The following is a 24627-nucleotide window of genomic DNA, read 5'->3' as shown; positions in this document are numbered from 1 at the left end:
GGCCAAGGCTTAGATGAAATGAAAAGAGACAAGCGTCAGTTGTTGTAATAGGGTCCACCTGGGGTCTCACTGATAAGATGGCTCATTATGCCAACCTCGCAAACAAAGAATAAATCACAGTGATCCTTGAGACTGACCAAATTGCCCAAACGGCATCCTGTTATCTCACTGGCACCTATCTTCTCAAAGCTGCGAGACCAGCAGATTCCAGACCTCTGGCTACGTGACCATCCCTTCAGAGAATTTTCATTGGTGGGGTATAAGGAGGACTCTGTCAGAAAGGGAGGACGCTGGTTCTCCTCAAGTGCCAGTCACCCTCTCTTTTCGCTCTAATAAATTTCCCTTTTCTTGCCCGACTGCCTGGCTCGCTCTCTCTTTTCCTCTGCACTTGCCTTACATTCAGGTTCCTAAAAGTAGCTGCACAGATCATGGAGAGGGACATGGCGTCAGCACAGCTCACGGAAGAGATCTGACAAAGAGATTGGAGATGTCGGAAGCTAATGTGCCTTATTAGCAAGAAGTGGCTGGCAAGGCACGTGACAACCTTCAGCTACACAGGAGGATGGAGGAGGAAGGGTCCCAGTGCTGCATCAGCGATAGTCCACACTTGCTGAGTGCTTCCTGTCTGCCAGTACTGTGCTGTGCTTACCTGTTTTCTTGATGCTTCTTGGGTCATTTGATCAAAAAGGATGTCTACTGTACCGGAAAAGGGAAAAGTCTGTATGTAAGATTGAGCGGAAATATAATGTGTGGAGTCAGTGAACTGAAGGCAACATCGTGAGACACAAACAGCGCTGGTGGGAGAATCTGTAGGTGTTCACATTCCTGGGACCTTAAGGGCGAGGTGAGCAGTGAATCAAGTTAAATTTCAACCAAATGAAGCCGTCGTCCTGACTAAGGCTGAATTATGTAGACCAGCTAGGCTGTCTCAGAGTCTCTTTCTCAAGAGAATGGATTGCAAATGAAAATGGCTGGAATACAAATAGCTAGATTGTGGAGCCTCAAGACATCCAGTGAGACCTGCCCTGGGGGTTGTTTGGGGAGGGGTTTGCGCTGTGAATAAAGGGTGAGATTAAGAGTCTACTCTCTTGGAAAAAATGCCATGGGGAATTCCCTAGCAGTCAGGACTCTGTGCTTCCATGACAGGAGGCACAAGTTCAATCCCTGGTAGGGGAACCAATATCCTGTATGCTACGCAATGTGGCCAAAAGAACGAAAGAAAAAAAAATGCCATTAAAAAAAATAGGTGTATACAGATGAAAGAAACATGAATAAATGTTGTGATAAAATTTGGGGGGTAAAAAAAAAAACTGCTATAAAAGATGATTGATAGATATCCCTGCTGCTAAGTCACTTCAGTCGTGTCCGACTCTTAGAGACCCCATGGACTGCAGCCCACCAGGCTCCTCCGTCCATGGGATTCTCCAGGCAAGAGTACTGGAGTGGAGCACTATTGCCTGACCAGGGTTCAAATCCGCGGCTCCTGCATTGGAAACACCTGTCTTAACCACTGGACCACCGGTAAAGTTCCAGTTGAGGACATTTAAATATGAACTAGCAAGGAGATGATATCAGGAAATGAGTCCAGCTTTTCTCAGATGTGATAATAATCTCTTGTTCATGTTCAGAATGTCTTCACATGTAGGAGATCTGGGCTGAAATTCTTAGGGGTAAAGGGTCATGATGACTGCATTTCATTTCCAAAGGACTCAACAAAAGAAGTATATATAGAAAGATCTAAAGAGCCAATGGAACAAAGTGAACAACGGTGGCATCTAGGTGAAGATTTTCTAAATAGTGCTTTCAATTCTGTTTAAAATTTTTCAAATAAAACTGTTGAAGAAAGGAAGAAGAGGCTTGGGCACGAGTCAGGCCCATAAAGCTGATGTTGGCTGCCACTCCATTCCCATCGCCACACCCCCTCTGCCAGGGACCAAAGCTCCATGGGAGGGAAGCCCTGTAGAAAGAGATGCAGAGACCCTTCCTCTGAGGGTTTGTGTTTATCTGCTAGGCTGACTGGGCTTCCCTGGTGGCTCAACGATAAAGAATCCACCTGAGATGCAGAAGACTCAGGAGACCTGGGTTTGATCCCTGGGTTGGGAAGATCCCCTGGAGAAGGGAAGGGCTACCCACTCCAGTATTCTTGCTTGGAGAATCCTGTGGACAGAGGAGCCTGGTGGGCTACAGTCCGTGCGGCTGCAAAGAGTCAGACCCAACTGAAGCGACTGAGGATGCACACACTAGACGGATTAGCAGTTGTGACAGCTCCCTATTTTGGATTGTTTTCCTGTGCCTAGCCATCACCAAGCCCACCTAAAGAGGTTGGGCAGCAGAGCCCCTCCGAAGGTGAGACTCAGTACAACCCTGACGATAACTCAGACAGAGATATAGAGGCCCAGAAAAGTTTGTACGTTAAGCATGGTTACACAGCTGATCTGTAGCAGCAAGGATTTGAATCCAAAGGGCCTTAATTCTAGGATCCAATCTGTTAACTATAACATTGGGCTGCCATCTGCAGAATATTGGGCCCACTACCGGTCCCCACATTTTAGGAAGGATGCTGAACAGATCAAAACGAATATGTCAGGGAAAGACCAGGAGAACAGGAACATTGGAAATCTGGTCCTGTGAAAAACCTTGGGGATTTCTATATGGGATAACAATGACTTAGGGAGAATGCAATGACTGTCCTTGAGTGGTGAAAGAGATGGCACATGGTAAAGCAAAGAGATTTATTCTGCATGACAGGATAAAGACAAAGCCAGACTTCAACTTTCAAGGGCTTAGAGAGAGTTATCCCAAGCCAGAATGGGCTGCTTTATGAGGTACTGAGCTCCCTGACACCCAAAGCATTCAAACAGACCCTGGACAGCCATCGGTCAGCCTTTCTCCTCTGAGACGCTACTCACCCTCTCTTCTCAGAGTGCCTAGAGCACTGCTGAGACCCACTGAGTCGGCACCCTCGTCGCTATTGGTTTCATGATTATAAACTTCGTAGCTTTACTGAATATTCACACATCACACAATTTACCCATTGTAACTGAACAATTTTCTGGTTCTTAGTAAATTTATGGTTATGCAACCATTGCCACAATCCAGTCTTAGAACACTGTGATTATCTCTTTTACTTCCCAGGAACATTCATTATCAGCATCCAGGGTAAGCCCAGGTCTCCACTGGCCTCAGTGCATCTCAGCGCCCTGGCTCTTCCCCTCCACCCACTCCTCATTCCCAGGGTGCGTCAGCCAACACAGTTCTTCGAGTGCTGCTGTGTCCCTTCTCAGATGTCTCCACTGGGCAATTTTGCTGCCTTCCCCCCACCTCTACTGACATCTGGAGGCCAGAGCCTATGGCAGTAGTGTGGACTGGAACTGGAGCCCCAGACCTGCATTTGAATCATGACCATGCGGCCACCATCAGATCACTTTATATCTTTGGTTCCCTGCTTTGTAAAGCAGATACAATACACATGACTTGCCGGGTGTGACAATTAGAGATGATGTGTGCACAGTGTCTAGAACAGTACCCACTATGCTCAGTAAATAGAGATTAAATCTTCACAGTCAACAACTGTTGCTGCCACCTTTATTATTATTGGCACTCACAATTCCTGGGTACAGTGGGTGCCCGTTTCGTCTTTGTCTTCCAGGCATATTCCTAGCTGTAGTTTTCTGGGTCATTCTCCGTGGCCAGGCAAGAAAACGGATTTCCCCACGCTTGGCCCACTCCATCCAGGGCTGTGTGTCAGTCAGGTGGAGCAGCAGCACCACCTAGTGGCAGCCGGTGCAGTAGCAAGCTGCATGCATGCATGCATGCTCAGTGGTGTCCGACTCTGACCACATGGACTGTAGTCCGCCAGGTTCCTCTGTCCTTGGAATTCTCCAGGCAAGAATACTGGAGTGGGTAGCCATTCCCTTCTCCAAGGGATCTTCCTGACCCAGGGATCGAAGCTGGGTCTCTTGCCTTGCAGGCAGATTCTTTTACTGTCTTGAGCCAGCAGGGAAACCCTCCTATGCTGTGTATTAGAGTAAAATAATGAAAACAAAATAGGAGAAAAGTTCTTAGTGTGACACACCTCAAAGACCAGCTGGTGGTTAAAAAGCAAAGTTTAAAGTGTCCTCCTAACTCTAGATAGAAAGGAGACCAGCAGTTAGTAACGGCCTTGGGTTGAGAGGTATGAAAAAAAATGGGCAGTGACTGCTACAGGCTGCAGGGTCTCTTTTCAGAGCGATGAAAATTTCTAAAGTTGACTGCAGGACTTCTGTGACAGTCCAGTTGTTAAGACTCTGTGTTTCCAGTGTATGGGTTCCATTCCTGGTCAGGGAACTGGGACCCCACGTGCTGCGGGGTATGGCCAAAGAAATAAAATAGGACTTCCCTGGTGGTCCAGCGGTTAACAGTCTGCCTCGCAATGCCGGGGACGAGGGTTCGATCCCTGGTTGGGGAATTAAGATCCCACATGCTGAGGAGTAACTAAGCCCTTGCACCGCAACTACTGGGTCCGTGAGCCTGTGGCCCACAACAAAAGATGCTACATCTTGGCAGCAAAGATCCAAGTGCTGTGACTAAGGCCTGACACAGCCAAATAAATGAACAAAATTGACTGCAGCGATGGTTGCACAATAGGATATGACTGAAGAAAATCTGTGAATTCATGGAAATGTATCTCAATAAAGCTGCTGCCAAAAAGGATGAAGAGTATCAAAAATTGCAAAGGAAAAAAAGGGTCTCCAAAGCACGTCATCAGATTGTCTGTGTACTGACGGCCTCCAGATACCTGTGGACAAAGAACTCAGATCTTCTCAAGTTATTATGCTTCATGTTACTTGAAACCGGCCTCCACAGGAGTAAAAAGCCACCTGTCTTGAGCAACTCACCTGTGAATATTCTCAGCTCTCTTAAGGTATTGTTTCAAATAGATCAAATCACATATAGAATTGACTCATGGATCCCCCAATTACCCCTGTATTCTTGGTATTCACACAGAGCTGTCTCCCAGGTAAGCCTAGGAACTTCCTTACAGGTGGGGAAATTGGGGGCGGGGCGGGGGGTGACTTTGATTCCAGATTCAAAGCTCTCTCCATTCTGAGAGGGTAACCATACATCCCTGGGTATGCCTTGTACCCCTGCGTAATTATTAGAAGCACTCCTTTCTGTTTCAAGGTAATAAATTTCAGGGTCACCTGTGAGGCAGTCTCTTCCCTGGGGCTCTGCCTCACCTGTCTGCAGGTTGATGCCTCAGGACTGATGCTGTGTTCAAGCCAACAGCAACTCATGGCTTCAGGAAGCAACTACCTAGGACCCACACCTGCCCAGAACAGGCGAACCCACAGAAACAGGAAGTAGATAAAACAGTGGCCGGGGGCCGTAGGAAAGGGAGGATTAGGGAACAGATCCGGGTTTTCTTGGAGGGGTGATGAACATAGTCTAGAATTAGTAGTGCTGGCCGTACAACTCTGAATATGCTAAAAATAAGAAAAAAAAATTAAGTGTGGGACATAGCAACATGCTTTTTTAAACAAGCATCCCAACTGGTCATCTTACCACTTCCCAAGTTAGAAAAGGACAGGGGATTCAATGGGAATAGAAGGTGAATAGCGTGGGAGAGATTAAATATAGCCCTATCCCATCCCACTTCACTGCTCCTATAAATAATGCTGATCAGGGAATTTCCTGGAGGTCTGGTGGTTAGGACTCTGTGTTCTCACTGCCATGGGCCTGGGTTCAGTTCCTGGTTGGGGAACTAAAATCCCATAGGCCACATGGCACAGCCAAAAAAAAAAAAAAAAAAAGATGTTGATCAATTTGTGGCCAGCACTGCTGTTCACACTTGAGACATCAAAATACCCTCAGGGAAACACCAGGCAAGGAAAACAAAGGTCCGAGACATTTCATCCTCACAACCCTATGAAGTAGGCATTATTATGCCCATTTAACAGTTAAGCAAACGGAGGCTCAGGGGTAGGGAGGCAAAGAATGACAGGCCTGATGCCAGGCAGCTAGTGAGGACATAGGTGGGATGTGAATATGGCTTTCAGGGACCCAAGCCTTTGCTCAAAGGCACCACACTGAAGTGCCTCCACTGATCCACTAACCATAAATCATCAGCTCCAAATTCAGAGGAAGACCTCAGCAGTTCCAAGCATCATGGAAGGTAAGAATGAGGAGCGCTGCTGAAGGCAGGAGGGCCCAGACAGCACCCCGGCATGTTCTGCCTTTTGTACAAGTGCCCTGGGAGTTTTTAACAGCACGTCTGCTGAGATGGAGAGGGGAAGGAATTCTAAAGATGCTCAAGACATCCGGAAGCACATGGCTGTCCTCTCCTTCCAAAGCAAGTCTTTATTGTCCAACCAATCAACAAGTGTTTGATGAGGCCCAGCATGGGCACACGCACTAAGCGTAAATACAAAAGTGTAAGACACACTTCCTACCAGTTTGAGGCGCACAATCTAAATATTTCTCAGGACTTAATTGCATGGTTTAAAAATCAAATCTGGACTTTGTTGCCAGTACTGCAAGGAACATTCTTTAAAGTCAATGTCTTAAGGAAAAACATTACATTTCCACATTGATCACAGCATGAAATTTCTTCCGAGTCATAGCAACTTCATGGTTATCAGCAAGGTTTACTTTTGATAAAATTCATTTTACACTCTCCTCCTCTGTGATTTAAGAGGTTTTTTTTTTTTTTTTTTTTTTTTTTAAAAAGCAGTTTTAAAAGGTAGTCATGGAAGAGCTTAGGTACAAATTTGGACAACAGCTGTCTGGACGAAACAGCTCTAGACTACTGAGCGAACCCAGCTCGTTTCCAGGTCGTTGTTACCTCTATTTTGAGTATAACATAGAGCACATTTCCACGTTTGCCATGATTCCATGGCATGGAAAATTCCATGATTGCCAACCACAAGAGGGAGTCCCAGTGCCACGGAGAGTGGCCTGGATGAGACATCCTTCATGGCAAAATTTAGCACCAACCAACTTGGCTGCCGGGGGTCTCGTTGCCCAGATTTAACCCCTTGATTCTCTCACAAACTCTCAGAACTCCCGGGTGTGTGTTTCTAGGAAGAGCAGCTAACCCAAACCGCAAGTTGGACTAACATACTGTACATGGTTCTGCTTCCATCTGGGGAGCCAAGCTCCTGCTTCAGGCGGAGAACATTCGGCGCCGAGCAGAGGAGTGGGGGCAGCAGCCTTGGAGAGGTGACGAGAAACACGAAGGCGTCGCCCCTCTTTAACCCAGCCTGGGGCGTGGCGGGGCGGCCCTGGCAAAGAGCCTTGCCACGCGCTGGGTGCCCACCCCAGAGGGTCTCCATTTGGCAAGTAAGAGTCAAAGGAAGGAAGGATTCGAAGATTTTCTAGTGTTACAGGGTCTAGTGTTATGGGGGCTTTTTCTTCTCATAGAATAAGATCACTGATTTCTCTCAGTAAAGTATATCAAATCAGGACCTCTGGGCTAGAAAATAACTTAAGTTCACATCTGAACTTTACATCTGTGGTAAGCAAGGGCCTTTTTAATTTGAGCCTTCCTTTTTTTTTTTTAACAAAAGGATGCCAGAGTCTAACAGGATCCCCAGGTGTGCAGAGACCCCAGGCCTGGGCCAAGATCACACAAGTGGAGGCAGTCCACGGCCCACCCTCCCCCAACTTTCCCATCACAAAGACCAGTCTGGCTCTCGGGCATGGGGGAGCCCTTGGGACTCCCCCATGGACTGCAAAGCTGGTCATCAAAGCTACTGAAATGGAAGGTAGCGTAGAAAGTGGAACACTGGTTGTTTTTAACATGTAAGACTGGTTTCTTTAGAGCGTGTATAAGGCACTATGTGAGAAAGCTGCTCCCACGCCCGGCCACACACCCACACGGCTCCTCACACGCACACACGCACACACAAGAGGCCAGTTGACTTTGCCACGACGCACGGGGAGCGCGGCACCTCTCGTCACTTCTGGTTTTTGAGCTGGTTGGAGAGCCAGTCCAGGCCTTCATAAAGCCCATCTCCACTGGTGGCACAAGTAGCCTGAATGTACCAGTTTCTCTGGCGGAGGGAATGTAAGCCAAGCTTGTCTGTTATCTCTGCTGCGTTCATAGCATTGGGAAGATCCTTGGAAGAGAATATTCAAACGTCAGTTCAGCAATGTTCCATCCACGTAATGAAATACCATGCTCTTCCCCAACATCTGCCCTTAACCCCCAGTCTTATCTCTGGCCGCCTAGAGGCTCAGGCCTCAAACCTTCAAATCGCCCTTCAATTTTTCCTTCTCTCTCTCTCTCCACTCTCACAGCTCCACGCTGGGAAAGCCCATTGGCTCTACCTGCAAAATATATTTAGAGTATGACTGCTTCTCACTTAGAGTATTGAAATTACTTCTGAGTTGGTCTCCCCACTTCTGCTCTTCCTCCCAGAAAAGTCTATCCTTAACCTGGCGGTCAGTGAAGTCACATCAAGTCCTTCTCCTATTAACACCTTGCAACAGCTTTGTCTCTCTCAGTGTAGAAGCCCAAGTTCTCAGGACGTTCTGCAAGGTCTCTGTGCCCCCGTGACCCCTCTTGATTGTCCTGCTTCATTGTTTTTAACATAGCCCTCACTGCAAGTTTACTGTATTACAAAACTGACTGACTTAGTATGTTTATTACCTGCCTCCTATAACTAGAATGCAAGTTTTACCATGGAAGGAATCTCTGTCTATCTTGTTCTCTGACATATTCCTAGTGCCTAGAACTGTGTCTGGCATGTAGTAAGCTGAAACCAAATTGGAATAAATTAGCATGAAAGAACAAGGTAGATCTGAGGACCTTCCTGGCAGTCCAGTAGTTAAGACTGTGAGCTTCCAACACAGGAGCTACAGGTTTTGGAAAAAAAAAAAGAACAAAGTAGATCTAGACAATGATTGGAAGGACATCAAAGATAGGCTAAGAAGCAGGTGGCAAAACAGAATGCAGAATAAGCTCTGGAGAGAAATGTAAGGAATTTAACAACGTTTTTATCCTGAAAAGTGGGGCTGGAATGTTTCACTCGATGTTGTGAATTGTCTGCGGATCTATACCCTGAACGTGTCCTGGTTCTATAATTAAAAAGAACAAACGTTTTCTTTTATCAAAGTCCAGGTGCACTAATGAACCTCAAAGTGACATCCAATCTAATGGTGGGGTAATGGCCAAGTGAATGACGATGCCCCCACCATTTAAAATAGTGCTTAAGAAGAGCCAGATGACAAGAGAACACGCCTCTGATAAATCTGAAATGACGAAACAGGATGCAACACTGGCAGGATGTTAAGATCTCAATTACATAACGAGTGTACTCGTGGAGGAGAAAGTAGGGGAAATGCATCAAAACGCGACTGTTCATCTCAGGCTGGTAACTTCCACAGGATTCCACCTTCCTCTCCACCCTTCCTTCAGCTTCTTGTCCTGAGGCTGGATGGTTCCACATCCTTCTCCTTCCTCAACTTTTACTGTTTTGTGTTATTTACATGGAAGCCGAGTTTCCTCAAGGACTGGCCCCACATCATCCAATTTCATCTCCCCCTTTGCTGACCCCCCACCCCACACCACTCCACCCCAGCTGCACTGGCTGCCTTGCTCTTCCTAGAATAGTCGGGCTCCCTTCCTGAGGGCCTTCAGGGGTCATCTTTTTTTTTTTAATTAAAATATTGTTGATGTACATACAATATTATATAGCTTATAGGTATACAATATAATGATTCACAATTTTACAAGTTATACTCCATTTATACTTATTACAAAATATAGGCTGTATTCCTTGTGTTGTACAACATATGCTTATAGCTCATTTATTTTTTAAATGGAGTATAACTGCTTTACAATGTGGTGTTAGTTTCTGCTGTACAATGATGTGAATCAGCTGTACGTATACATATATGCCCTCCCTCCCACCCCACCTTCCTAAGTCATCACAGAGTGCTGAGCTGAGCTCAGCTCCCTGTGCTCTATGGCAGCTAGGTGTCATCTGATCAGACGTCCTCTTATCAGAGGGGCCCTCTGATCCTTCTCCACACCTGCCCCTTTTCCCATGACTCCCCCCAGACATAGGACATATCTGTTACTGACTGACGTTCTACCTACTAGAATGCAAACTCCATGAACTCAGGGATTTCTGTCTGTCTGGTTCACTGCTGTATCACCAATACCCCAAACAATGCCTGGATCTTCGTGAATGCTCAGTGGATGTTTGCTGAGCGAGTGAACGAATGTAAGACCCAAGCTAAAAAGGAGGTGGAGGGGAAGGTTACGGGAGGGACTGGCGAGAGGGAGGCAGGCAGCTAATTAAATATCTCTATTTTAAAGCGAGCAGCTGGTAGCACTTTTCAGTCCCAGGATTCAGACAGCTAGTGACATACCTGCTTATTTACAAACACCAATAAGACCGCATCTCTGAGCTCGTCTTCGGCTAACATTCTGGTTAGTTCTTCTCGGGCTTCATTGACCCGCTCTCTGTCATTACTGTCGACCACGAAAATCAGACCTGAATGGAAAGCAGCAGCGTGTTAGTAATCTGAACCTGGGGAGGGTAGCTGTTCACACGTCCTGACAGCCTCTGCCTGCTTACGTGTGTGGGTTCACTGAAAGCAATCGATACGGAAGCATATGTAGAATCTCCAGAGTTGGGAAGCCTGCTGGACACCCAACCAGCCTTTTTCAGAGGCACCATGGCCCCTCAACAGATCAACAATAACAAGAGTAGACAGAGAATACAGCCACTATGGAAAACAGCACGGAGATCCCTTAAAACACTAAAAACAGAACTACGGTATGACCCAGCAATCCCACTACTGGGCATATACCCAGGGAAACCGTAATTCAAAAAGACACATGTACCCCAATGTTGACTGCAGCACTATTTACAATAGCCAGGACATGGAAACAGCCTAAACGCTCATTAACCCAGAAATGGGTAAAGAAGATGCGATACATACATACAACGGAATATTACTCAGCCATTAAAAGGAATAAAATGGGCTCATCTGTAGAAACACGGACCTAGAGGCTGTCATAGAGAATGAAGTAAGTCAGAAAGAAAAACCAAAGCTGTACATTAATGCATATATGTGGAATTTAGAAAAATGGTATAGATGATCCTATTTGCAAGGCAGAAATAGACACACAGATATAAAAAACACATATATGGATACCAAGCGGAGAGAAGGGGGAGGAACTGGGAGATCGGGGTTGACACATATACTATGTATAAAATAGATAACTAATGAGAACCTCCTCTAGAGCGCAGGGAACTACTTAATGCACTGTGGTCACCTGAATGGGAAGGAAGTCCAAAAGGGAGGGGATGTAAGTATAGGTACACATTTTGCTGTATAGCAGAAACGAATACAAGGTTGTAAGGCAACTACACTCCAATACACATTTTTTAAAGAATAAGGAGAGAAAAGGTTAGGCTCATGTTTAGTTACCTCATTTCTACATCATGCCTACATGATAAAGACCCAATAAAAATCTGTGAACTGTTGAGACAGTCTTCCCTGGCTGGCAACGCTCTGTGTATGCAGCACCTCTATGGGCCACAGGGTAACACCCTGACTCCATGGGAAGAGGACGACACAAGCCCTGTGTACCTTGTGTGCCTCCCACATACATCTCTTCCTTCGGCTGGTTCACCTGTATCCCTCTGCCATATAATAAACTGGAGCTTAAGCGTAGCAATCTGAGTCCTGTGAGTTGTTTTAACGAAGACCGAATCTGAAGGGGGACTTCCCTGGTAGTTAAGACTCCGGGCTTCCAATGCAGGGGGCCTGGGTTCGATCCTGGTCTGGGAACTAGATCCCACATGCCGAAACTAAGACCTGGTACAGCTAATTAACAAACAAACAAAAAGAACCTGAGGGAACACTGCTGCTGCTGCTGCTGCTGCTGCTAAGTCGCTTCAGTCGTGTCCGACTGTGTGCAACCCCATAGACAGCAGCCCACCAGGCTCCCCCGTCCCTGGGATTCTCCAGGCAAGAACACTGGAGTGGGTTGCCATTTCCTTCTCCAATGCGTGAAAGTGAAAAGTGAAAGTGAAGTCGGTCAGTCGTGTCCAACTCTGTGCGACCTCATAGACGGCAGCCCACCAGGCTCCTCTGTCCCTGGGATTCTCCAGGCAAGAATACTGGAGTGGGTTGCCATTTCCTTCTCACTGGGAACTGCCAAATTTGTTCAGTTCAGTTGCTCAGTCGTGTCCGACTCTTTGCGACCCCATGAATCGCAGCACGCCAAGCCTCCCTGTCCATCACCAACTCCCGGAGTTCACTCAGACTCACGTTCATTGAGTCAGTGATGCCGTCCAGCCATCTCATCCTCGGTCGTCCCCTTCTTCTCCTGCCCCCAATCCCTCCCAGCATCAAAGTCTTTTCCAATGAGTCAACTCTTCACATGAGGTGGCCAGAGTACTGGAGCTTCAGCTTTAGCATCACTGTGAACAGCTGAGATAAAGTGAGGGTGGTCTGGGGAGCCCTGAATTTGCAGCTGGCATCTGCAGTGAAGGTGTCTTCTGGCCTTAACCTGTGAAGCATGGCCCAACCCCAGGCAATTGGTGTCAGGAATCTTTGCAGCATCCCACACTACAGCAGAAGAGAAATCCCGGGAAGCAAGAGACGGGTCAAAGAACGGGACTGGTGCATTGTATCAGAGCAAAGGTGGCTGAAGCCTGCACAGACCTGGTCACTGCCACACTGGCTGGCGGAAGAGCTGGGGCCACCGGGTCTCCCGAGGCGGTGCCCAGGAGGAACTCAGCACACAATCCACATACAGGATGGGGAAGACGCTCTGAGCAGTGGTCCATGTGACATTAATGGTGGTAAGAACTGGGTGGTCAGCTGACAATAAGCCCTCTGGCAGACAAAAATAGGAAGTGGCTGCCAGAAGAACTACTTAATGATAGTGAAGGCTCTATCAGCAGAAGAGAGAGCAGCTCAGCCTCTCAAATATGGGCGAAAAAAGCCTAGGCTACAATACATCAGTCAGAACTTCCTGGGCGTGTTACGTGGTCGGTGCTGACCCCACACTCTAAGACACAGAAGAACTGGAAGGGCAAAGACTGATGAGGAAGGCAAAGGAATTAGATACTATGTCATATGAAAAACAATGTATATAACTGGGAGTACTCTGCCTAGAGAAAAGACTCACTGAGGGGACTGACGGCTGTCTTCAAATATCTAAAAGCTATGACATATAGAGGTTCAACTTGTTGGAAGTAGATGGAAGATCAGTGGGTACAACTCCAGGAGGTTGAGGTGATAAGGAGTCAACTGGGGACTTCCCTAGTGGTCTAGCGGTGAAGAATCTGCCTTGCAATTCAGGGGACTCAGGTTCAATCCCTGGTTGAAGGACTAAGATCCCACGTGCCATGGAGCAATGAAGCCCTCGCGCCATGACTAGAGAGGATGAAAGACCCACGTGGTGTAACGAAGATCCTGTAAGCTACTACAATTAAGACCTGATGCAGCCAAAGAAGTACATAGATTTTTTAAAATTAAAAAATTTTTTTAAAAAGAGTTAACAGAACTGCAGGTGCCGTGGGCCGCCTCAAGAGGCCTGCCCCTCCCTGGAGACGCTTGTGGGCAGCTTCAGCGGCCACTTGCAGGAGCCCACAGAAGGGACTCTGCTGGTGGGAAAAGCGCAATGGGATGAGATGACCTCCGGGTTCCTTCTCACACTGAGACCTCACCACTGTGTCTAGGAGGGAAAACTTGTGCTGGCCCTCGGCCCTTTCCACACACCCCTTCCCCAAACCCTGACACCCCCATGCTTCCCAGGCCCACCCAACAGCTGCCTGACCAGCTGCCCGCAACAGCCCACTCCAGCAGACGGGAGCGCCCACAGCTTCTGACTGTCTGGGGCTTACATGAGAGTCAAAGTCATGTCTGTTACATCACATCAGACCCAAAAAATGCAGAATGTTCAAAACTCCCCCCAAAGACTTGATAGGCTGCCAGTAAGTCTCTGGACTCTGATCACAGCTGAGCAAAGGCGGTTTTCCTGAATTCTTAGGAGACCCTTAGTCTCCCATGCAAAACTGACAGGGTAGAAGCTGACATATGATCCATTGGCCATTCCTAATAAAAAAATCAAGGTTCATCAATATTAGGTCCCATTTTATACTCTTTTTATTTAGATCCTTGTGTGAGAAACAAAAGAACCCAGCAGCAGACTCACTACACTGCTGAACTAAGAAAACCTAAAAAAAGGTAAAATTACCAAGGAACAGTGTGCTGTGGTTTGTTTTCAGAAGTGGGCAGAAATACGTATCCACAGCTGGCTGTATACGCATAAAATATCTTTGGACAGATAAACAAGAAATAAAAATGGGAAGAGGAACCGGGTGGTTTGGGGGCAGGAATGAGGTGGTGACTCTGCACTGTATACTTTCACTTCTTTAAATTTTAAACCATATAAATACATTGCTACTTAGCAAATTAAAATAACGGAACCTAAATCTAGGAGAAAAATCTTTCCACATCACAACTAATGGCCTATCTAATGAACTATTTTATGCCTTCTCTAAGAAAATCCACCTGCCAACGCTGAAGACACAAGAGACACGGGTTCAATCCCTGTGTCGGAAGATCCGCTGGAGCAGGAAATGGCAACCCACTCCAGCATTCTTGCTTGGGGAATTCCATGGACAGAGAAGCCTGGTGGGCTACAGTTCATGGGGTCCCAGCGTTGGACACAACTGAGCACATATATGATAAATCAACTAAGAAATCCCGTAAATAGTTCACATTCCAGTCTACACCTAGTTCACTATCTTAATTGGGAGCTAAGCTATCATTAAGTCTGTTCTGCTCAACATACTGATGAAGAAGAAAATTTAAAATAAAAAAGACAGCCTGTCTGTTGCAAAGGTGCAGGAAAAATAAGGGCAACATCTAAGATTACTAGTGGCTGCAATGTCTGGACCCACCAAACAGAAAATCCATTCTTCAAAGAGGCCCCATTTGCTTATTTCATGAAGAGTCCAAACCACCCACTCGAAGGTCCTAGAATATAGCCAGTTCCCTACCATTGAAGCAATAGCTATTGAAACTCAATAAAATTAGGCTTGCTATAAATAGAAGATTGAAAATACAAAGGCATTTCTACTTGGTGACTGAGTGTGACAACTCTTAAAAGTGTGGGAGAAGGGAACCCTTCAGAGAATGAGGACATGAAACCTCTAGTATTTTGGACTCTGGATAGTTAATTTTATCTGTAATTTTATCTGTCGACTGGACTGGCCCACAGGGTGCCCAGACATTTGGTCAAATGGTATTCTGGGTGTGTCTGTGAGTGTGTTTCTAGATGAGATTAACATTTCAATCAGTACACTGAGTGGGCTTCCCAGGTGGCTCAGTAGTAAGGAATCTGCCTGCCAATGTAGGATACGTGGGTTCAATCCCTAGGTCAGGAAGATCCCCCGGAGAGAAGCAAACCGCTTCAGTATTCTTGCCTGGGAAATCTCATGGATAAAGAAGCCTGGCAGGCTACAGTCCATGGGGGTTGCAAAAGAGTTGAACACAATTTAGTGATTCAACAGCAACAACTAAGTGTCAAAACGTATATTGTCTGCAACAGATTGAATTAAGACATAAAAATCTAAGTGTCATCAGGGAACAATTCCATGCCTGGAGAATTCCATGCACAGGGGAGCTTGGCAGGCTACAGACCACGTAGTCACAAAGAGTGGAACACACTGAGTGACTAACACTAACATCATGGAAGGCCGCTAGGGTCATCAAACTGTTTCTCCGAAAATCAATAAAGGGAAAGAATTATGTCTTTTTCCTGCCTTTCTTATATAAACTATATTTCAAAGAAACCAAATATTTAATAAAAGAATTCTTTAGAAGGATTTCAGCTAATAAATGCAGATGGCAAGACAGAAAACAGTGGAGGGATAAACTGTTGTAGCATAAGAGACTAGAGAGACAGGAAATGAAACGCAATGTGTAAACTTCGATTCCCGATGCAACCAAGTCCAATATGGAACTGGAGGACTGGGTAAAAGTGAAGTCGCTCAGGCGTGTCCCCTTATGACCCCACGGACTACAGCCTGCCAAGCTCCTCCACCCATGGGATTTTCCAGGCAAGAATACTGGAGTGGGTTACCATTGTCTTCTCCGGGGGAATCTTCCCGACCCAGGGGTTGAATGCCGGTCCCCTACATTGCAGGCAGACCAGACTCTTTACTGTCTGAGCCACCAGGGAATCCCCCAAGAACTGGATACCAGACAGTAAAGAAAGGATATTAACTTTGGAAGTGGGATAATGCATGGAGATTAAGTTTTTTTAAAAAAGCTTTAGGGACTTCTATGGTGGGCCAGTGGCTAAGACTCCATGCTCCCTATGCAGGGGGACTGGGTCTGATCCCTGGTCATGGGACTAGATCCCATGGGCCACAATTAAGAGTTCGCATGCTGCAACTGAGGATCCCGTGGGCCTCAGGAAGACCTGGCTCAGCTAAATAAATACTGAAATCAAAAAGTTTTATCAGTTTAAAATAAACACTGAAGGATGATGAATAAGAGGCATCATTTGCTATAATGTACTCTGGGCAAAATGCCGATAACTTTTGAAGCTGGGTAATGGGTACATGGGCACGTGTTATGTATCTTCTTTGTTTTTTGTTTTCAACTTCCCACTAATATAAGTAAAAAAAGAAAAGACAAATACACTATTCTGAGGAAAGACATTCTAAATCTATAGGTTGAGGCAGTAACTACAAAGAGACTTAAGTGTTAAAGGTCATCACTAAAATAATGATATACAATATAAAGGGGCAGTCGACCTGGGCATTTGGACTGAAAAGACCGACAAATATGGGTCATTACTATGAAACATATGCACTGAAAACACCCACCATCAGTAGTAGAATTTTCAAAATGAAAAGACTCCAAGTAAATTCTGAAATGAGTATGTGGATGCCAGATGGTTTGAGAATGAGGGTGTAAAAACTATCTGAACAGCTTATGGATCTCTGGATAGGCAATATCTATAAGGTTATCCAAAATATAATCAATGGAAAAACTCAGAGAGACTGATATGGGACACATTATAACTCCAACGTTTAAAAATCCAGTAAAAAGGAAACAAGGCAGTGATCTAGGATATTCGTGCCTGTTCATGTACTTGTAGGATAACAGGGAAGCTGGAAGGGACTATGGCCACACAGGATGCTGGGTTTGGGTTTCCAACCATTGCTGTCTCTCTCTTTCTCTCCTTACGCATGATTTTTCAGATATTCTTAACCGGCTTAAAGGAGTTTACAGAATTCAAATTCTTTAAAAATTGGTACTTCATCTAAGGCACTTTCAATTAACCAAAAGATGAAACTCATCAGGACAACCATTTTATAACTGTTCTAGATTAAGAGGAGATGCCTGTGTAAAGCACTGAAGCCCAAGTATTTTTCCAAAGAAGGCAGGGACCACTTCTCAAAAAGAAACCTCCCCAGTAAATTTAAGTGGGTCATCGAAAGAGAAGGAATGACTGACAGTCCAAATAGAGCAGAGTGCCACAGGTTTTGCTTCAAGTACCCATCTTTAGATGCATTTAACAGAAATGGTTGCAGGGCGAGAAACTGGATAATCTCTACCTTGTGTGTTCTGGAAATAATGTCGCCACAGAGGTCTGATTTTGTCCTGGCCGCCGACATCCCAGACTGTGAAGCTGATGTTTTTATATTCTACTGTCTCCACGTTGAAACCTACACGGGGAAGATGGGGAGAGTGTTTAATGCAGACTTCTGCTGGCTCAACAATTCAAAATAACTTCAGCTAACATTTGGACAGTATTTTTCGTTTATGAAGCAGCTTGCCAGTCAAAGATCTATAGCTTACACAACAGAACGTGTTAAGTCAGCTTGCTCTCTGTGCATCATGACAGGTGTCTCCCACCTGACACCTCCTTTCCCTCTCTGCCAGCAGCTCTTCCAGCAGACTTCAGAGCAAACAGAAGCCATCGATAGGGCTGCTTTCTGCCTCCCACCGCACACCATAGAAACCCACCTACCTCTTCATCCACACTCCTCTCCCTCCCTCCTGGAACAAGGAAGCAGCTAATGCTGAGTTCATCCACCCATGGGCTGGATCCGGTCCACCCATGCTGTCTGGAACCTTCTACTATTGCTCTTCTCCGCCCCATTCGAAATCTCCAACCTGTTCTCCTCAGCAGGCTTAGAATGTAAAAGTACATCCTTCAAAGAAACCCTTCCTTGACTCCACGTCATCACCTGCAATCACCCCTTTCTCCTTTTTAAAGTCAAGCTTTGTTACCTCTTACCCATTACACCTTAGCTCTGCTTCACACTTTATGGTCTCACCGAGGTCAGCAAGGTTGAGAATCCATCAACAGCTCTCCAGTTCTTACATAATTTGATTTTTTATCTGACACTACTGTTCATTCCCTCCTTAAAACTCTTCCCTGGCTTCCCATTTTCCTTATGTTTCTCTGGCTGTACCTTCTCAATCTCCTTAGTGAGCTCAGCCACGTTTGACTGGTCTTCGAATGATCAGGATCGTTTACATAGAACTGTTGCACATAACCTAATCATCCATCAGTGGAAATTTGTTAAACATAGAGCCACATACTATCTAGTTACTAAAACTGGAGGCTGATCTGTATTGGTTATTATTTAGAACGTGGCTTAGAACGATGATTCTCCCCCGTCCCCAGTTCAGTAGGTTGCCTGGGCGTCCTCTTGCAGAGTCCTCTGGGGGGTAGGCTGGACTTCTCTTCTCCAGGTGATCTTTTTATTTTCAAGGAGCACTGAGCTCCCTCATATGGTGGTGGTAGTGTTCCAAAAAGGCAAACCCCAAGGCACAAGCTCTTATCCAATCTCTGTGTGAATCACATTTGCTGCTGTGCCCTTGGCCAAAGTATGTCATATGGCCATGCCCAGTATCACTGTGGAAGGGGACTGTGCAAGGCTGCGGCTACTGAGGGGCATGATTCATTGGAGGCCATTAGTTCAATGATCTACCGCAATCCATTCACCAAATGTTTACTGGACATCCACCATGTGCCAGGTGTTTTGCCAGGAACTTGAGAACAGTGGTGAGCAAGGCAGATATGATTCCTGCTCTTATTTACACTTTTGGAAGAGAGGTAGTGAGTGAGCAATGACAAACGTGCTGAGAGTTACTCAGACGTTCAGGTTGCTATGGAAACTTACAACAGGGGAAAACCATCCAAGGGATCAGAAAAGGCATCCCTGAGAAATGATGCTTAAACTGAGGCTGAAACAATAAGCTGGCATTCAGCTACACAAGCGGTGGGGTTGGGTGGGGGTGGGGGGCTGTGGGTGGCAAGGAAAAAGGTAGGAAAGCATTCCACAGAGAGGTAAAGACATAGAAGAGAACCAAAGATGCTGTGTAATGCAGAGTAAGTTGGAAAACGGCACGCATATGACTTCACAGAGATATTCACCAGGACTTCCCTGGTGGTGAGAGGGGAACAGGTAGGGAGGCCAGAGGTCCCCATGCGGTAGGGGGAAATAAACTGCAAGCAGCAGACATTTTTTTTCTTTCTCTGTTGATGAAACTGGTTCTGCCTAAGACTAACCTTTTTTTTCTTTTCTCAAACCTTGGGTTGATAATGGCTCAACAAACCAGTATTCATGTCAGTTGTTTTATGATTGGGGATGACATACCTTTTGCCATTCTATCTCAAAAATGCATACTGTGAGACAGGGGCCTGGTGAAACTCCCTCAGCCTTGAGGTGTCTCTCTTATCTGATTAGAAGCTTGCCAACAGACATAAAATGCCTTGCTAGAAACTAGCAAGGGGGCACTCTTTCTTTCCCTTTCTGATGTCTATGTCAGAAGCTTTCCCTATCTCTGTTATACCTTAATAAAACTTGGCGACACAAAAAGCTCCAAGTAGTCAAGCCTTGTCTCTGATCCCGGATTGAAATCCTCTCCTCTGGAGGTCACGAATCCTGGCATAACACACGGCTTGCAGTAGCACCCTTTCAGTGGTCTAGAGGTTAAGAATCCACCTGCCAATGCAAGGGTCATGGGTTTGTTTCTTGGTCTGGGACGATCCCACATGCCTTGGAGCAACTAAGCCCACGTGCCCCAGCTACGAAGCCCATGCTCCAGAGCTGGTGCTCTGCAACAAGAGAAGCCGCTGTAATAAGTGTGAGCACCACAACCAGAGAGTAGCCCCCGCTTGTTGCAACTTGAATGTGCTCAGCAATGAAGACCCAGTGCAGCCAAAAATAAATTAAAAAAAAAAAAAGATATTCACCAAAATCACAGGGTTTTTTTTTTTTTAACATTTGTTTATGTTTTTTCTGTATGTATGACATTACGGAAGGATGAATTATTTTTATGAAAGGAGAAAAACAAGTAATTATCCTATTTTCTTTTTGGACTAACAACATTTTTTAAAGCTATGGGTATGAGCATTTTCTCTGTTTGGTTTCCTCCTCATTTAAATGTTGCAATCTCTGAAGTTGCTCAATTGGTTCCTGTGCCTAATCCAACTTTCAGAACACTACTGACATTCACATGGCCCCCTGGGGAGCCCATTCTCACTCAGGAGTTTGGATTTACAGGCGGCTCAGGAGGCATAGACTAAGTTCTGTCAAAACTGCCTTTGCAAAAGCCGTAAATGGCCAACAAAACATAGGGCTGGTTTGCAGGAATAACTACACTGTCAGACTGTCCTCCAGCAATGGAACAAATCAAATTCATCAGTGGACCACCACCTCAAGTAGTTGGTGTGAGCCAAAGTGAAAGAGAAAAAACAAACAAAACATGCTAAGTCCTTCTCTTTTTTCCACACTATATCTTTAAACGCCAGGAACATACTTGGCGTGGAGAGATGCTTCCACTTGGAAAGGCCCCTGGAAGAAAGATTGATTTTAATCACCATTATCTTTTCCTTTTTTTTTTGGTCAAGTCGATAGGGTTAAATTTGTTCCACCTAAATCTGTTTGTATGACTCTCCTATAAACCTAGCAAGGTGCCAGAGATACCAGGAAGCAATTAGGAAATTGTATATTACCCGGTTTCGGCCTCAAGAAGTTTATGAGGCAGACAAGATTCTCCAAAGTAAAAATTCAGTAACATAAGAAGCTTGTAAAAGCACAACATACTGCAGTGTACACTGGTCCTGTCACAGGCCGTTAACATACCTATTGTAGGGATGGTAGTCACAATCTCTCCCAGCTTCAGTTTGTACAAGATGGTGGTTTTTCCAGCGGCATCCAAACCCACCATAAGAATCCGCATCTCCTTTTTCCCAAAGAGACTTTTAAACAATTTTTCAAAAACGTTCCCCATTGTTACTGAATTCTGTGACCTGAAGGAAAAGAAAGGCAAGTCAAGTAATGGTTCTTTGCAGAGATATAGACACATAAATACAAGACATACACATGAAAATACAAGCCTCCACTGGAGGTGGCTCCTAGCAAAACTTGAACAATTTCAAGTATAGTTTGGATAGGAAGGAGCTGAGTATTTTGTTTTCAGAGGGGAAATTCAACTAAGCCTTTTGATGCCTTGCCAAAAAATTCTCTTTTCCACTGCAGCATCCAAGTGGGGTATGGGAAGCCCAGTCTCAATGGTGGCAGGCTTTCGTCATGGAAGCAATGCCACCACAGATACAACCAATACTTCTGAAATGAGAACTTGTGAAGCAGAAAACCAGTCTATTCTACACTGTGAAGCAAACTCCTTAAGGCAGGTTAGATATCAACACCTCTTAGAAATTTAATAGTTGCCTTTGGCCAGTAGACAGTATCAAGACCCAAAAAAGAACCTAAAAAATTTCAGAGGTGAGGAAATAACAGCACTGGGAAACTGCATGGCCAACAAAGAAATTAACCAGGTAAGTTTGGGGGAGAGACCATAGCACCCAGTGTTGACCATCACCTCACTTTTTAAAAAATTACGTTTTCTTTTTTTTATTATAGTTGCTTTACAATGTTGCATTAGTCCCTGCTGTACAACAACAGTATATATGTACACATATATTCCCTCCTCTAAAGTCTCCCTCCCTCCATCCACCATCCCATCCCTCTCCGTCATCACACAGCACCAAGCTGAGCTCCCTTACAGCAACTTGCCACTAGCTATTTTACACATGGTAGTACACATATGTCATTTCAACCTCCCAACTGGCTCCACCCCCACTTCCCCGTGTGCACGTCGGTTCTCTAAATCTGTGTCTCTATTCCTGCCCTGCAAATACATTCATCTGCACCATTTTTCTAGATTCTACATATATGCATTAATTTGCAATATTTGTTTTTTTGCTCTTTCTGACTTACATCACTCCGTATAACACTCTAGGTCCATTCATATCACTACAAATGACCCAATTTCGTTCACTTTTATGGCTGAGTAATATTCCATTGTATACATGTACCGTAGCTTCCTTATCTATTCATCTGTCAATGGACGTTGAGGTTGCTTCCGTGTCCTAGCTATTGTAAACAGGGCTGTAATGAACATCGGGGGAAGACGTGTCTTTTTCAATTATGGTTTTCTCAGGGTATATGCCCAGCAGTAGGACTGCTAGATCATATGGTAGCTTTGTTTTTAGTTTTTTAAGGAACCTCCATACTGTTCTTCATAGTGGCTGCAGCAATTTATATTCCCACCAACAGGATCACCTGTTAATTATTAGCTTTTGAAACATAATGTACATAGATATAAACATACATGGTAACATACAGTTCAGTGAAATGTCATGAACCAAATCAAAACAAGATGATTACCATCCACCCAGATCTCCTTCTGCACCCTCCCAATTATCACTCCTCCAAAGATAATCGCAATAATCAACCCTGATTATTCAAAGGAAGGACTGATACTGAAGTTGAAGTTCCAATACTCTGGCCACCTGATGCGAAGAGCTGACTGGTTGGGAAAGACCCTGATGCTGGGAAAGATTGAGGGCAGGAGGAGAAGGGGGTAACAGAGCATGAGATGGTTGGATGGCATCATGGACTCAGTGGACATGAGTTCGAACAAACTCTGGGAGACACTGAGGGACAGGAAAGCCTAGCGTGCTGCAGTCCATGGGTTCAAAAAGAATCAAGACATGACTTAGCTACTGAACAACAACATATTGACATATAACTGCACAAATGTTCAATATTTTATTTTTCAGTAGAATACATGAGAGACTCTATAAAGGAAGGCAACAGTCAAGACAAATTTGTTGTTCAGATTAGCTTTGCAGAAATTTACATCTTTAATTTCAACAGATCAGCCTATCTGAAGTGTGGGCTTGATACTCTAATTAAAGACTTAAAAGTAGTACTGTCCAATACTGGAAAGCAATTATCCTCCAATAAAAAGTAGTACTGACTACAACTCTAACCTTGTTACTGAAGTCTACAAAGATTCTTCAAAGAAAAATAAAAAATCCTCGTTTCCCTTTAAACTGCTAATTATGGGAAAATTTTACTCCTTGGCAGAGCAGGGCTGAGAGGGAACAAGGACAGTCCATCTCCCATTCATCAGGACCCAAGGGACCTCAGAGGTGAGGTCACCAAATTCCAGAGGCCCCACCTCTGAAATTTAGTCGTGTCCTTCACGACTAAACTTCATGGATGATGTCCAAGCCCACATTTAATCCTAAGACATGAGAAAAGGAGCAGAGCATTTAACCTGAACAAAAATTAGATACAGGGAAACTGCTACAACCAAAGAATGATGATAAATGCTTTAGTTATTCATAGGAGGCCATACAGAAAGCATACAGAAGTCTAATGCATTGCAGCACTCAAAATCCTGTGGGTGACAAAATTAAAGATTCCTTGTCTTTGTTTTAGAGAAAAAGACTAATCTCACGGATGAGAAAAACCGTGAGGAACATTTTGCGGAAGGGGAGGTACATTTAAGATGTCCTATGAACCAAACACTCGATTCCTCTTCCCAACAGCACAGTACACATCCTAGCTTCAGACGCCCAAAGCCCGCTGAGCTGCCTAGAGACCCTCTGGAAGTCGCCGCCGACCCCGACGCCTCTCTGGCACGCTCGCCTTCCTCTAACACAGGCACCAACTGTCCATCAGGGAGAACTGCGGGGAGATCTCCAGGACGCGAACCAGAGCGGGTGGCCAAGTGGGCGTGCGCAGCCGGCGGGCACGCGCGCTGTGTCCCCCCCGGGGACCGCGTCCGAGTGTCCTTTCTGCCCAGCTGCTAGGCCGCTTCCTCTCGACCTGCGGGCCCTCGAGAAAGCGGAGGCGCCGCCCCCCCGTACCCCCGCCTCACAACCCCGAAGCGGACTAGCCAAGCCTCTAGAGTCCCCCAGCCCTTGCCCTACAGAGTGCGGAGACAGGGAGACCCACCCGTTTCTGCAGGCCACACGCTGGTCTCCAGTCTCCCTTTCTCTGAAGCTGCGAGAACCCAGCCAGCCCTTGAGCGCCGCAGCCCTCACGCCCCAGCCCACGACTCACCAATCGTCCAACTGACCACCGGTACCAATACCACTCCCTTTAGGGTTTCTTATCCCCTATGTAAAATGGCGACAGGATAGGGGCGGGAACAGTAGCCAACCAATCACCCACCGCTTCTTGGAGCTTTTGTACCAATGAGTTCCAGGTTCCGTGAGTGACAACAAGTCTGGCCAATATAAAGGACAATAAAAGCCTGGGAGGGAGGAGGCCCGGCCCT

General features: G+C 45.6%; 1 protein-coding gene across 1 annotated transcript; it reads right to left on the bottom strand.

Annotated features, from left to right (window-relative positions):
• Window positions 1–6444: 6444 nt before the first annotated feature.
• LOC138083024 (ADP-ribosylation factor 2) lies at window positions 6445–24444 on the bottom strand. The gene is made up of 5 exons (XM_068976594.1): window positions 24411–24444; window positions 21135–21301; window positions 17589–17699; window positions 10360–10484; window positions 6445–8099 (listed from the first exon to the last, which is right to left on the bottom strand). Exons 2-5 carry the CDS (start codon window positions 21280–21282, stop codon window positions 7938–7940), a joined length of 546 nt encoding a protein of 181 aa, XP_068832695.1. The 5' UTR covers window positions 21283–21301; window positions 24411–24444; the 3' UTR covers window positions 6445–7937.
• Between the last annotated feature and the right edge of the window lie 183 nt (window positions 24445–24627).

The sequence above is a fragment of the Capricornis sumatraensis genome, chromosome 8 (genome assembly GCF_032405125.1).
Source record: "Capricornis sumatraensis isolate serow.1 chromosome 8, serow.2, whole genome shotgun sequence".
Lineage (NCBI taxonomy): Eukaryota > Metazoa > Chordata > Mammalia > Artiodactyla > Bovidae > Capricornis > Capricornis sumatraensis.
The sequence above is the reverse complement of the archived record's forward strand: the minus strand, read 5'-3'. Positions and strand labels throughout refer to the sequence as shown.

Coding starts and splice junctions, on each gene's coding strand:
- LOC138083024 (XM_068976594.1), bottom strand. CDS start 21,282: ATGGGGAACGTTTTTGAAAAATTGTTTAAAAGTCTCTTTGGGAAAAAG. Junction 10,485..17,588: donor TTATTTCCAGAACACACAAG/GTAGAGATTATC, acceptor CTTTCCATTCAG/GTCTGATTTTCGTGGTCGAC. Junction 8,100..10,359: donor TGGTGTTTGTAAATAAGCAG/GTATGTCACTAG, acceptor TTCTCTTCCAAG/GATCTTCCCAATGCTATGAA.